At 50.3% G+C, this 14,873-nt stretch overlaps 1 protein-coding gene across 1 annotated transcript; it reads right to left on the bottom strand.

Annotated features, from left to right (window-relative positions):
• Positions 1 to 1,461: 1,461 nt before the first annotated feature.
• On the bottom strand, positions 1,462 to 13,732 carry LOC112881253 (cysteine-rich receptor-like protein kinase 10). Its single transcript, XM_025945927.1, has 8 exons — positions 12,901 to 13,732; positions 12,697 to 12,804; positions 12,422 to 12,597; positions 12,137 to 12,347; positions 11,803 to 12,040; positions 11,567 to 11,717; positions 11,413 to 11,481; positions 1,462 to 1,725 (listed from the first exon to the last, which is right to left on the bottom strand). The coding sequence occupies exons 1-8, from the start codon at positions 13,730 to 13,732 to the stop codon at positions 1,462 to 1,464; spliced, it is 2,049 nt and encodes a 682-aa protein (XP_025801712.1).
• Between the last annotated feature and the right edge of the window lie 1,141 nt (positions 13,733 to 14,873).

Below are 14,873 nucleotides of genomic sequence, written 5' to 3' on the forward strand. Positions count from 1 at the left end.
TGTGCTCAGATTACGGAGATTTCTTCCTCCGCCTGGTCGCAGTCTCGGTCTCTCGGAGAACCTAGCCGTGCGTTCATCTGGCGCAAGACGGTTGATCGCAACCTGCTCCACGGTGTATCGTCTCGGTCCAGTCGGAACCGCTGCCGCACGCTAAAAAAGGGGATCAACGGGGCGCCGCCACCGGAGGGGTCCAGCCGCGTCGCTCGACAGGACGGAGGAGGAGGAGGATCTCTAATCCCCCGTCACAGCTGAGACGGAGCATCTTCTCCCCGATAGGGACGTTAGACAACGGCGGCCACCGCGGCCAGGAACGGCGAGCAGGTGCGTGCCCCGTATCCCCCGCTCGGCCGCTTCTCGTGGCTCACGTCGCCCTCGTCACCGCCGGCGGCGGCGGCCGCGGCGGACCGGCGGTCCGCGGCTGCGCGCGGCTCCCAGCGTTCGATAACACGAACGGGGGAAGCGGGCGTGCCTGCCAAAAGCTGCCACCGAGAGAGAGTGTGTGTGTGTGTGTGTGTTTTTATCCGCGAGAGAGAGAGAGAGTGTTGGAGGAGAGGAGTTTGTTCTTGGAGAGAATTCATGGGAGAGAGTTGTTTAATTCAAAGCGATGTATAATCGATAGGGAGTGTTTTTCTCAAATTTTGATCGATCAGGCCAGACGCAACAGAAAATATCTATCTAATTCCTTAAAAAAGGAAAAGAATCTGCCTCCTAACATGGCTTGAAGAACATTGGTAAGCAGGGGCATTTCCGTCCATTGTTTTATTTTTTCAAACCTCTACTCTAATGAATTAGTATTTTAATAGTTTAGTGTCCATGAGCAAATAGCCACTTCTTAATGATGTTTACTAGCAAAGATAAATTTGAGTAATGTCCTACAGCAAAGACTTGAATTGAGAAGTGTCCTCTAGCAAATTTACCCAAAATCAGACGGGACAAAAACTAGTAGCAAGTACTACTTTTTTTTCGAGTGGGAAGATTTTATTAATTTTAGGTAGAATTACATCAAGATGGTACAACTATGCTTGCAAAATTTTCGACCTCTGTCTAAAAAGCACACATAATAAAGAGAAAAATCAAGCACTCTAATAACTATCTAATAACTATCGATCCGTAGACTACTACTAAATGCCAAAACATTCTTGGAATCAATTACGTACTCTAGCCTCGAGGACAGAGCACGTCATATGGATGGCGGCTGCGATATCCAAACGCGCGCCGCCCAGAGCTCCATTTCGCAGGTCGATTGCGGGCAGGTTTTCAATTGTCCTTGAAAGGTAATAACAAGTACCAAAAATTCTAGCTTCAATTTGACACTGGAGGAACAAAAAATTCGTGTGTAACGCACCAATCTTTAGCACCTCTCGGTACATTTTTCGTCTCTGCTCTGCAGTCTGAACTTGCTGGACGATGGAATAAACGGTTTCTTATGACGGATCGAGACGCCGATAGCCCTTGAGTCAATCATCTGCCCTCCTGGAGGGTGGTGATGGTAAGGTCGTTAGTGCTGCACGACGTGCTGTGCGACCATGCCCGGGACTCTGATCCATCGTCGCCGCCGCCGACCCTGAGGGCGAAGTGCGGCGGCCGCCTCGGGTCGGGGAGCGCCGCCGTGGTGCCGTCCGTGGCCGCCAGCATCGCCGTCACACCCGCCATGGTCGGCCGGTGCATCGCGTTCTCCTGCACGCACAGGAGCGCTACCCTGATGCACCGCATGATGCTCGCCGCCTCGACCGGATGCAGCAGATTTGCCGAGTGCCAGAAGCACTCGGTAAATCTACAAAGCCTCTCGGCAAAGAGTTTGCCGAGAGGGGCTCTCGGCAAAGACCTCTCGGCAAATTTTCTGTCGGCAAAGGAGGCTTTGCCGAGAGCCCTTTCTCGGGCGCTCGGCAAACTATTTGCCGAGAGCAAACGGGGCCCTCGGCAAAGAAAAGGATACTACCTGTTGGCTGTGTGGCCGTTACGGCTTTGCCGAGAGCCTGACACGGCACTCGGCAAACAGGCGCACCTTTGCCGAGAGCCTGCTCTCGGCAAAGCATGGGCCTCTTTGCCGAGTGCCTGCTCTCGGCAAAGCATGGGCCTCTTTGCCGAGAGCATGGCCTAGCTCTCGGTAAAGTTTAGGACGCTTTGCCGAGAGCCTGCTCTCGGCAAAACCTGGGGCACTCGGCAAAGGGTCCAGAACCTATTTTTATTCAGTAGACAATATACCACAATATAGACCACAACACAATAAAGAGATTCATCCACAATAGACCACAATACAGTCATCCACAATAGGCCAAGTTCAAACACAATAGACAATAGGCCAAGTTCAAACACAATAGACCAAGTTCTAGAGTTGCAACACAATACAATCATCCACGATAGAGCAAGTTCAGAGATCCAAGTTCAAATATCATACACAAGTCCTAAAGTTGCAACATATCGATAAGTCAAAGTGTGAATAGCTCAACTTGGTGGTGGCGGCCAAGTTCCCTGTGGTGGTGGCCAAGTTCCCGGATTCTGAGATGCTCCAACACCCGGAGACGCTCCAACACCCGGAGACGCTCGAACACCCGGAGACGCTCCAACACCCGGAGACGCTCCAAGCCCCGGATTAGGATACGCTCCCGACTTTGGCGATGCATATGGATCATTTGAGCCCGCCGACTGATTCTGCAAAGAAAAGAAGTTTGAGACACAACACAACAATACATTCAAAGAGCGTACTGAACTCACCGGAGTGCCGAATGTTGGCGGAAAGAGTGAAGTTGGCGGAGGTACACCCGTTGCGGCGCCCAGACTCTGCATGTATTGAAACATTTCCGCCATCCTCGCTTGGTCGGCACTCATCCTCGCCTCCAACTGTTGACTCCTCGCCTCCAACTCCATACGTCTGTTCCTCTCTTCTTCGAGTTGTTGCTGCACAATTTAAATCCTAATGTTACGGTAATGCAAAGAAAGAATGAATCAACGTATAGTGTGAAGTAGGATAAAGAAACAATCACCTGGAGGGCCTGGTACCCGGAGGCCCGGGGTCGTATGGCGGGGCTCGAGCTCGTGCTCCTTGCTCGAATCTGAGATAGAGTGGGAGCAGAGGACGGGTCTATTGCGCTGTCGGCAATCCAGTAGCGGCCGTGCTTCTTTCCTCCTCCGACCCTCATGACAACCTCCACGTCAAGATCCTCAGTCGTCGGATCGAAGTCTGGTCCATGGACCTCCCTTGCCATAGAGGTGTACTCAGTGAGGCGGGTGTGGACACTCGGGTTGCTGTATGCCTCAGGCCCGTCCTCCGGGTTGTAGTCGATGTCAGCCCTCGCCTTGCCCTTGTGGGCTAGAGCAAATCCCTTGAACTCATTGCACGGCTGCCCACCATGTGACGACGACTGCGATGAAACCAGCAAGATGATTAGAAGATCATACATAATTGAGTGTTAGAATTAATAACTGAATTGTCATACCCAGGCTTCTCTGTATGCGTTGAGGCTACGGCTGCCTTGATGGTGTGTCACACCTGGCATCATCAAACGGTGCTCTCGGCGAGTGTTGTGCGTCTGCTCCCACTCCTCCGTGCACCACTGGTCCACGATTCGTTGCCAGCAGTCGGGATGCGCCGAGCACCAGTAAGGAATCATCTACAGAAATGAAGTATAAGTGACGTAGCAGCAACGGAAATTAATCGTTAATGTCGACAACAACTAATGTACTTACCTCCAGGTATTGCTCCCGAGTCAACCTCATGGTTCTTGCTTGCTCTTTGTTCACCCTCTCACCAAGGACAGTGGCGTGGTAATTAATGATGGCCTGGACGCGTGCCTCGTAGTGCAGGTTGGTGACAAGTGTATGACAACACTTATCAGCCACCGCATCCGCCTTGGCCTCCATTCCTGGGCGACATCTGAAGAAATCCTGCATACAAACGCGATGAATCAATTCATTATTTCAATAATGTGCAATGAATACGATGTATCGAGCACTTACCCACAGCTCCTGCTTTACCCGCTCTGCCTTGTTCCTGAATCTTCTACCGTCTCGATCTTCAGCGTCTGGGGCGGCGGCGTAGTGGTCGAAGGTAGTGGCCGGCTCCACCACTCCTCCGAACTCAACAAGCCCGGGGTAGTGCTCTCTACAAAGAAGCCCGAGAATGCCATTGACCTGGCGTGTGTGACACCCTCCACTCTCCACTATCAGCCAGCTCCTGCTCAAGTGATTGAGAAAAATAATTAGTTTTTATTTGGAATTTAAAACAGGAAGAAGCAATGATAAAATCTAAAGTTACTTACGCTTTTCCATCGGGTGCAATAATCGGGCGCCTCGTCAGAGGTATCGGTCGGCGAGGTAGAGTAGCTGGACCTCGCAAGTACACACGCGACACGCCGGAAGCAGACGTGCCGGAACCTGAGGCGGTACCGGAACCAGACGCGGTACCGCCGCCCTGTGGATCTCCCCCAAGATCCTCGTCCTCCTGCTGTGCCGCCACCGCCTCCTCCTCCTCCTCCTCCTCCTCCCCCTGCTCCTCCTGCTGCTGCGTCTCCACCCGCGCCTCCTCCTCCTCCTCCTCCTCCGGCTCCTGTCTAGTCCTCCTCCTCCTCCTCCCCCTCCTCCTCCTGACAGGTGCCTCCCGATCAGGAGCAGACGCCGCCTGAGCTGAAGCAGACGCCGCCCGAGCTGAAGGAGCAGACCGCCCAGAAAACCTGGACCTAGCCTGCTGGTAAAGCCCAGACACGCTCCTCATCCCGCCAACCATCTTTGCTCAATCACCTACAATTAAGAAGAGTAAAAACAATAAGTACAGATAAACAAAATGTACCTAAAAGAAATGCAAAGTAAATAAAACATAATAATAGTATTACATTGATTAGAAATAATCTTCATGATCGGGATTAGCTGGATCATAACTCTCATCATCACTATCAACCAAGTTGTACTCAAGACTATCTGACTCAATGTCGTGATCGACGTTGCCTAAATGAAACCTTTCTAGCATATGTAAGTCATTCGCGTTTTGCACCTCATCCGCCTCCTCATCATCAACCACAATTTCAACTTCCATTCGGACATCCTCAGTTAAGTCTATCTCAAATCGGCCTTCTAACCCCTCTTCTTGAAAGAACTCCAAGTCATTTGTGTTTGGGTCTAAGATGTAGTCTTCATCATTTGGGACAGGTAATTTGCCGTGCGGTGATACCTTATACACAACATACCAACCCTTAAGATGTTCTTTGGTTTGACATGCATATGGGAGATAATAAACTTGTTTTGCCTGTTGGGCAACAATATAAACATCGTCCCCCGGTAAGGTAGAATCCTGTCGAATCTCGACTATACCAAGATTTACATGTGTGCTTCTAGTGACTTGTGGATCAAACCAATGACATTTAAATATCACAGGATTAAGAGGTTTGGAACCACCAAAACTGAGCTCGTATATTTCTTCAATTGTTCCATAATACTCGACTCCATCTAGACCAGGTGTGAAAACTCCTGAATTGGTGGTCTTCCGATTGGGTCGACTTTCCTCGTACCTTCTTGTCCAAAAACGATATCCATTCACGTCATAACCAGAGTATGATTTCACCCTATATTTAAAGCCATCGGAAACCTGTCTCAACTCAGCACTCATAGACGTATCCCTTTGAGCCTACAAGTTTGAGCACACGGTAGATCGAATGTAAGAAGAACTTCAAATGAAAGGAAATGAAATGAACCGAGACACGATAGATCGGACGATACCTTATGTTTGATCCAAGAAATGAAATTGGGCCCTCCATTTCCCGCACCATGACTAAGAAGGAAATCAAGTTGCTGCGGGGCAGGACTACCTCCTTGTCGCCAGAATTCGCAAATAAATTGCTCTATGTACGGCGCCATCTCCTCAAGGTTGGTCAACACATACATCATTATCTGACGCCACTCTTGATGACTCAATGTCTTGGTGACTGAACCACTTGCGGTTCCAAGTTGACCTCGAAAAATGCTGAGGGTTGACTCATTTTCGTTAGCATTGTATCGAGGCGGTGGATTATGCACGCTAGGGAGGTTGTCGCCATAGTATGTTGTTGTGAAGTTGGACACCTCCTCCAGAATGTATGCCTCTGCCATGGAAGCCTCGATTTTGCATTTATTTCCACATTTCTTTCGAAGAACCTTTAGACATCTCTCGATTGGATAGCACCAACGACCAAGCACGGGCCCCCCCATCCGAGCCTCATATGGAAGGTGCAAAATCAAATGCTCCATCTTGTTGAAGAAGCTGGGTGGAAAGATCTTCTCCAACTTACAGACCAAGACCGGTGCAGATCTTTCTAAGTCAGCAACCAAGGTCCGAGATAACTCCTTTGCACAAAGCTGGCGGAAGAAATAGCTCAACTCTGCAAGCACTAGCCAGACACGCTCAGGGACATAGCCTCGAACCATCACCGGAAGAAGCCGCTCAATCCATATGTGGTAGTCGTGACTCTTCATCCCTAAGACTCGCATAGTAGAGAGGTTGACACCCCTACTCAGATTAGCTGCATACCCATCAGGGAACATCAACGTCTTGATCCATTGTAGTACTTCCTTCCTTTGATCTTTGCTCAAGACGTAATCGGCCTTAGGCTTTGTCCATGTCTTTCCGCGACCAGGAGGCTGCATCTCTAGGTTTCGTCTATCGCACAACGTTGCTATATCCAGTCTAGCTTTAACGTTGTCCTTTGTCTTACCGGGAATGTCCATGAGTGTTCCCCAAACTGACTCAGCGACATTCTTTTCAGTATGCATTACGTCAATGTTGTGTGGAAGGAGAAGGTCATCATAATAGGGCAGTCGAGTCAAACCCGACTTATGAGTCCAGAAATGTTGCTCACTGTATCCCTCAAAGCCACCTTGTGGTTTGACCACGAGACCATCTATGTGCTGACGAACCACGGCACTGGTCTTGATCGGAGGTGCAAGGTCTGTCACCGCGACACCTTTGGTAAAGTTCTTGATGTCTCGTCTGAATGGATGGTCAAGAGGCAGGAATTGTCGGTGTTTGTCGAACGACGAGTACTTGCCACCCTTCGGCAACCAATTGAACTTAAGGTCTTCCTTGCATACTGGGCATGGGCACTTCCCTTGGACACACCAGCCGCTAAATACCCCATACGCTAGGAAGTCATGCATGGAGTATTGGTACCAAACATGCATCTTGAAGTTTGTCTTTGTAGCCCGATCATATGTCCACACACCTTCCTCCCAAGCACGGACCAAATCATCAATGAGAGGCTCCATGAACACACCCATTTTATCCCCCGGGTGTCCAGGAATAATCAAGGACAACAATACATTCTGTCGCTGAAAACATACGCCGGGAGGAAGATTGAGTGGGATAACGAACACGGGCCAACATGTGTATGTGGCAGCCATGTCACCATAAGGATTGAACCCATCCGTTGCCAACGCAATACGCACATTACGAGCATCTCTAGCTTTCTCATGATGAATGGTATCAAAGTGCCTCCATGCTTCACCATCGGATGCATGTACCATCTTCTCAGGATTGTAACGTTTGCCATTTTTGTGCCATGTCATCTGTTTCGCAGATTCTTCACTCATGTACAACCGCTGGATCCTCGGTATGAATGGAAGGTAACGTAGAATTGCCACGGGGATTTGAAGCTGTGTCTTGTGGCCATCACCGGAATCAACCTCCAGGAACCTAGAGGATTTACACTTAGGACAGTACTTTTCTTCCGCGTGTTCCTTCCTAAACAGGACGCACCCCTTCGGACATGCATGTATCTTGTCGTACGGCATCTTCAGTGCACGAAGGAGTTTCTGCGACTCGTACAAGCTCTTCGGCAGAATGTGACCCTCGGGGAGCATGCTGGCAAAAACCGTCAACATAGCATCGAACCCTTCTCGGCTCCAACTATATTGCGACTTCAACGCCATTACACGTCCAATGGCATCCAGCTGAGAAACCGTTGTATGTGCATGAAGGGGTTTTTGTGCCGCGTCAAGCATTTTGTAGAACGCCTTTGCACTTGCCTCTGGCTCCTCCTCTGTACGGCCTTCAGCGAACTGTGCACCGTGAAAGTCATCTAACATGTCCGCTACCCCGGCATCAGCATCATAATCCTCGACGCGTTGTCTCACCACCTCTTCTCTAATACGACCGGCTTCACCGTGATAGATCCACCGACTGTAGTCTGTCGTAAATCCATTCTTCCAGAGATGTTCCCCCATGACCTTCTTCGTTTGTCTCTTCCTGTTTTCGCATTTGCTGCATGGACAGAACATTCTATCCGCTCCTTTAGCAGCTTCGCCAAACACCATTTCCAAAAATGCATCGGTCTTGTCGATCCATTCATCGGTGACCTGACCCCGACTTAACCACCCAGAGTGCATCCACTCACGGTCCTCCATCCTCTAATGCACCAATTTAAGTAAAACTAGTAAGTAAAAATTATATTCAATGGATTTGTACATACCACACAGTATGTAGTATACTCTAGATGGTTTTTAAGGAAGCCACCTACGATGATCACATATAACTTTGAAAATTTTTACATAAAAAGTATAACATAATGTATAGATAATTTTAAAGAAAATATGTTTTAATGCCTATGTATATCTTAGACAGATCTTGGACAGATCTTTATATCTTAGACAGATCTTGGACATAACTTCGATAATTTTTACATAAAAAGTATAACATAATGTATATCTTAGACATATCTTAGACATATACTCTTCAGTTTTGCACTGGCCGGGGCGGGGCGCAGCGAGGAGGGCGTATTATAGTTATTATAGTTATATTACTAGGCATATTACTATGTAGCTAACTAACTCTATGGCTAACTAAATAGCTAACTATACAACATTCAGACCATTCAACAAAAAAAGATAAGAAATTTTACCGAGTGCTGCAAGAGATAAAGACTAGCTGCAACTTCAGTCGAGGTGGACTTCCGAATCACCGTTCAATTCTGCTAGAACAAATAAAAGGACTCATTATGGAACAAATAAAAGGGTTCATTATGGAACAAATAAAAGGATATATTTCCACTCATGAGATTCATCTATAACAAGAAAAGCATGTAAATAGCCATAGAGTAGTTAGACAAATTACGAATCATAGTATCAGTTAGGTAATGATTTACTAATTACAGAGGTCTTTGTCTCAATGACACATGATCAAAATATTTGTGAACACACATAAGTTTGGACACAGCAGGAAGAAATGCTCTACACATTCCTACATGTAACTGAAGAGGAACGTAACTATCGTTGTTGAGATAGGCTTAGCACTAAAAGAAAAATTAGATATGGACAATTTATTCACTAATGTCACTCTGTATTCATTCATGTGACAATTTATAAGAAGTTACAAACTAGTCTTTGACTCTAATTCATTCATGTGACCACTCTTACCACTGTGAGTTATGGTTTTCAACAAGATAGGCACCTGCAGGTTGTCGGGCGCGCGGCTGGGGACTGGAGGCAGTGGTGCGCACAGCTCGGCGTGGAGAGGCGGTGCGCGCAGTCGTGGAGGTCGTCGGGGAGCTGGGAGAAGGCACGGTGTAGGGCCGCGGGGTCGCGGCGAGGCCGGCACTGAGGTCGGGCTCACGACGCGGGCTCGCTACGCGGCGGCGGCGCGGGGGCCGCGGGCGGGGCGGCGGCAGGCGCGGCGGGCGGGGCGGCGGCCGGCACGGGCGGCCGCGGGCGGCCGCGCGCGGCGGGCGGGGCGGCGGCGGGCGGGGCGGCGGCCGGCGCGGGGGCGGGGCGGCGGCGGGCCGGGCGGCCGCGGGCACGGGCGGGGCGGCGGCGGCGCGGGGGGCGGGGCGGGGCGGGCGGGCGGGGCGGGGCGGCGGCGGGGTGCGGGGCGGGCGGGGCGGGGCGCGGTGCGGGGCGGGCGGGCGGGGCGGCGGCGGCGCGGGGGGCGGGGCGCGGCGGGCGGGCGCGGCGGGTGGAGCGCGGCGGCGGCCGGTGCGGGCGCGACAGCGGGGCGGCGGCGGGGTGCGGGGCGGGGGCGGTCGCGTTTGAATGGGAAACGTTCAAGTCCCGGGCGCATAAACCCCAGCCTTTGCCGAGGGCCAGATCACGGCACTCGGCAAAGGGCAGTTTGCCGAGAGCCGCATCGCGGGCACTCGGCAAAGAGACCTTTGCCGAGAGCCGTACGTCTGGCCCTCGGCAAAGGGGTCTTTGCCGAGTGTCCTTGACGACACTCGGCAAACAAGTTTTGTTTTTTCCTTTTAATTGGCACCAAACTTTTTGTATTATAATTATACGTTAAGTTGAACTATATATATAATTTTAGCCTATTACTCTAATTGTTTGGTATATTTAGTCAATTTATTTCATTTGATTGAATTTCTTGAGATAATTCAAATTTGAACTGCGAGTCGATCGAGGAATTGAAAAAAGTGAATCAAAAAATTATATTCATATTATTGAGCGTACGTTGATGCCATATCCACGAACGGACAATAAATTTTAAAGATTATGTTCACGACACGTAACCACAAACTTAGGATCCAGTTGTTTTTAAATTTCATTAAACGCAAATTTGTTCAGAAAATTATGAAACTTGTCGTGATGTCATGATATCATATGGCGAGGCTGTGGTAAAATTTTGATATGGTTTCGTGAAAGTTTTAACATACGATGCTTAGAATGCGAAACATATGGAAAGAAGTTTCATTATCACATGTGAAGGACATATAGATTTGTAAGCATCGTACGTTACAACTTTCACGAAACCATATCAAAATTTTACCACAGCCTCCCCATATGATATCATGACATCTCGACAAGTTTCATAATTTTCTGACCAAATTTGCATTTTATGGAATTTAAAAACAACTGGATCCTAAAATTGTGGTTACGTGTCGTGAACATAATCTTTAAAATTTGTTGTCCGTTCGTGGATATGGCATCAACGTACGCTCAATAATATGAATATAATTTTTTGATTCACTTTTTTCAATTCCTCGATCGACTCGCAGTTCAAATTTGAATTATCTCAAGAAATTCAATCAAATGAAATAAATTGACTAAATATACCAAACAATTAGAGTAATAGGCTAAAATTATATATATAGTTCAACTTAACGTATAATTATAATACAAAAAGTTTGGTGCCAATTAAAAGGAAAAAACAAAACTTGTTTGCCGAGTGTCGTCAAGGACACTCGGCAAAGACCTCTCTTTGCCGAGTGTCTATTGCCGGCTCTCGGCAAACTGGTTCTTTGCCGAGTGCCCTGTGGAGTACACTCGGCAAAGATAACGGCCGCCTATCTTTGCCGAGTGTTCTTTTTTGCCGAGTGTTTTGCTCTCGGCACATACGCTTTTGCCGAGTGTTTTCCTTTGCCGAGGGCTACACTCGGCAAAATGCGTCTTTGCCGAGTGCCCGATGTTTTGCTCTCGGCAAACGATTTGGCCCTCGGCAAAGATCGCGTCTCCGGTAGCGTCGCCGCGCTCGCCCAGCGACGGGTCGGTCAGCTCGAACGCCTTGCCTTCACTCCACAGCTGCCACGCCTGCGAGTGTGACGAAATCAAAATACCAAAAGTTTGTCAGTGATGGTGAATGCTGCAGAGTTGCAGTATGGCAGCTGAGCCGTACGTATCCGAGCAGGTTGACAAACTCCCCGTAGTGGTGGTGACCGTTGTTCCTCTTGCCACTGACGATCTCCAGCAGCAGCACCCCAAAGCTGTACACGTCGGACTTCACCGAGAAGATGCCCTCCGAGGCGTACTCGGGAGCCATATAGCCACTAGAACAATTGCAATAATGTCATTACGGATGAGTGTTTAGGACACCATATGATTCGCTTCAACGTGTCTGTTAGTTAGTCTTACTAGGTGCCGACGACCTTGCTGGTGTTGTCCTCTGTCATGTTGGAGCCGAAGATCCTGGCCATGCCGAAGTCCGAGATCTTGGGGTTCAGGTCCTTGTCCAGCAGTATGTTACTGGCCTTGAGATCGCGGTGGATGATCCGCACCCGGGAGTGCTTGTGCAGGTACAGGAGCCCCTGCGCGATCCCCTCGATTATGTGCAGCCGCTTCTCCCAGTCCAGCAACTGCACCTGCTGCTGGCCTGCACCTAGAAACAACACAACACCGGATCATCAGCCAAAACATGCATGCATGGACCAAGAGAAACCGGCGAGCCATGTCATTGAACGAGTGTTACCGAAGATGAAGCAGTCAAGGCTGCGGTTGGGCATGTACTCGTAGACGAGCAGCTTCTCCTCATCCTGGACGCAGCAGCCGATGAGTCGGACCAGGTTGGTGTGCTGCAGCTTGGCGATCAGCTGGATCTCGTTCGTGAACTCCTCCAGCCCCTGCCCGGAATGCGCCGCCAGCCGCTTCACCGCGATCTCGGCACCATCCGCCAGTATCCCCTGCGGCAGATTCAGAGTCAGTCATGGCAGCTCACGTATCAAGCACTCGGACCTGATGCAAAACGCCAGCTCGCCTTGTAGACAGGGCCGAAGCCGCCTTTTCCGAGCAGGTTCTCGTCGGAGAAATCGCCGGTCGCGGCCGTCAGCTTGGCGAAGTTGTAGACCTCGATTCGGCACAGCTTCAGCGCCTCCTCCGTCTTGGAGTTGTTTCGGGAGTGTGCTCGCCCGCGCGCCAGTAGCTCCGCCTTTCCTGGATTGTGAGGACTTCACCGTAATCAATCGGAATTTTATGTCGGACAAAGAATGAAGAGAATTTCCGTGAAGGGTTTGGCGTCCATTGTCTTCTTACCGGCTCTCTTTCTTTGTGTTATTAGCAGAAGGCCGGCAACCATGGCACAGAACAACACCGTGATTGATACGACGACAGCGACAATCACAACCTTTCTTTTGTTGTTTCCTGGAGTACATCATTCAGAAGAAAATTACCGACAATAATAATATCACAATTTTCCCTGAAAAGTGAAAACACACAAACTTGTTTTGCTTTTGTTACCATTGCTCCGAGGCGTTGATGGGCCGCCCTGCAGGCCGATCTGGACGTCCGGCGTGCCGGCAAAGAACTTGTACGCCTCGTACCGGAAGCTGCAGCGGACGCCGAGGATGCGCCCGCCCTCGCGTCTGTCGAGCCACTGCCCGATCTGGTCGCTGAGGCCCTCGAAGCAGCGCCAGCACTGCGCCGGCGCGAGGTCCGGCGTGCACTGCGCCAGCCCGTACACCGTCGGCAGCTGCGGGTTGATGTACATGACGGCGCTCGCGAACCGGCGCGCCGCCGAGGAGTTGTAGGCCCCGTACATGGCCATCTCCCCGAACAGGTTGGCGCCCAGCGACAGGAATAAGCTCCGGCTCGTCGCGTTCCTGGCGTCCCACACGAGGTACGCCGACGCGTTCGCGTCCATGGCGTTGATCACGGGGGAGTTGTCGCCGGGCCGCGACAGGAAGTCCTCGCCGGAGTACCGGGCCGTGCACACGTCGCTGTAGAACGTGGCGTCCCTGTCCCGGACGCAGAGGTCCCGCAGTCGCCGGAACGCGTCGCCGAGGCACGCCGAGCAGATGCCGGGGTCCGTGACGTCGCCGCGACAGAGCGCGAGGCCGTACGCCGTGTCCGGGCTGGCGCCGACGGCCGCCGAGGCGAAGAGCGACGAGGAGGACGAGGCGTTGGCCACGAGCGCCGCGACGAGGATGTCAAGGCTGGTAGCAAACGCGCTGCCGGACGTGAAGTTGCCCGTGGTGCGGTTGCACGAGTAGTGAGATGAATCTGCAGCGCCCGGGATGAGCGCCGTCGTCGAGGATAGTAGGACGGCAACGAGGAAGCGGAGGACAACCATCTCGAGTTCTCGACCTCTCTTTGCTTTGAGAAAACACAAAGCAAGATGAGAGTTGAGAAAACTATCAACTCTTGATTCCTGTTGTAGCCTGACTGCCTAAGTATATAGGAGTAGTCAAAGGCTTGGTTGACGACTAAGCTATGCAATACAGTGACATAAACACATAATAGAATGTGTGATGTGACGAATTGTAACAGCAGCTGAGCAGGATCCTGAGCCAGTGTTGACAATTGTTTGTCAGGCAGGACGGGATTAATCAGCCCCTGGGCCTTGTGGTTAGCGCACCCTGGACCGCAGAGAGACTCACGCTCGCTGATGTGTGGCCCAAGCGTACCGGGCCCACACGTCAATTACCGCTGTCCCTGGTTCTGCGCACACCAAGGGGCTTTGTGGCGCGTAGCCTTCCATGACTTTCCTTTTATTCGCAGTTTTCTTCGTTTCCAAGTTTTTATTTTAAAAAACTTTTGTAGATAACTTACTTAGATAAGTTTTTTCACAACATCTTATTCAATATCCATACCCTGCGATAGCATTGAACAGATTTCAGATTTTTTTCCAAGAAAGTTTCCGTGAGACCTCGGGTTTCGGTACTACGCATATAGCATAGAATATTCTAAAATAAAAAATAGGAAATGACCTGTACCTTATATCTGTTATAACTAGAACTAGTCGGAATAGAAGAAAACTATCCAAATAGTACTCAGGTAGGACTCCTAAGCTAGTATCGGGCTAGAATTCTATATAATCCTATCCTCGCAGAGTATAAAGGCGGGCAGGAACCCCCTCCAAATGATTATCATCTAAGTCAATACAAACCACCAGGACGTAGGGTACTACGCACATCGTGGTCCGAACCTGTCTAAACTTCGTGTTGCTTGCACCTTCGAGTTCCTGATCTCAGCGACACCCTATCTACAAATCTACGCTATATCTAAGTAAGCTTGTCGGTAAAACAGCGGCAGTTAGCGCGCAACGTAAAGTGTACATCGAAGATCCCTCTAGCGAGCTTGATGGCATGTTTCAACATCACTGTCGCACTGGAAGAAGGCGCGGATTTTGTCTTCGACTCCCTGGGTCTGCATCGCCAATGGCTCGAGTGACTTTGGCAGCCACCTCGCCAACCCTGGAGAGTCAGAGGCAT

This window comes from Panicum hallii, chromosome 2 (genome assembly GCF_002211085.1).
Source record: "Panicum hallii strain FIL2 chromosome 2, PHallii_v3.1, whole genome shotgun sequence".
In the NCBI taxonomy this organism is placed as follows: Eukaryota; Viridiplantae; Streptophyta; class Magnoliopsida; order Poales; family Poaceae; genus Panicum; species Panicum hallii.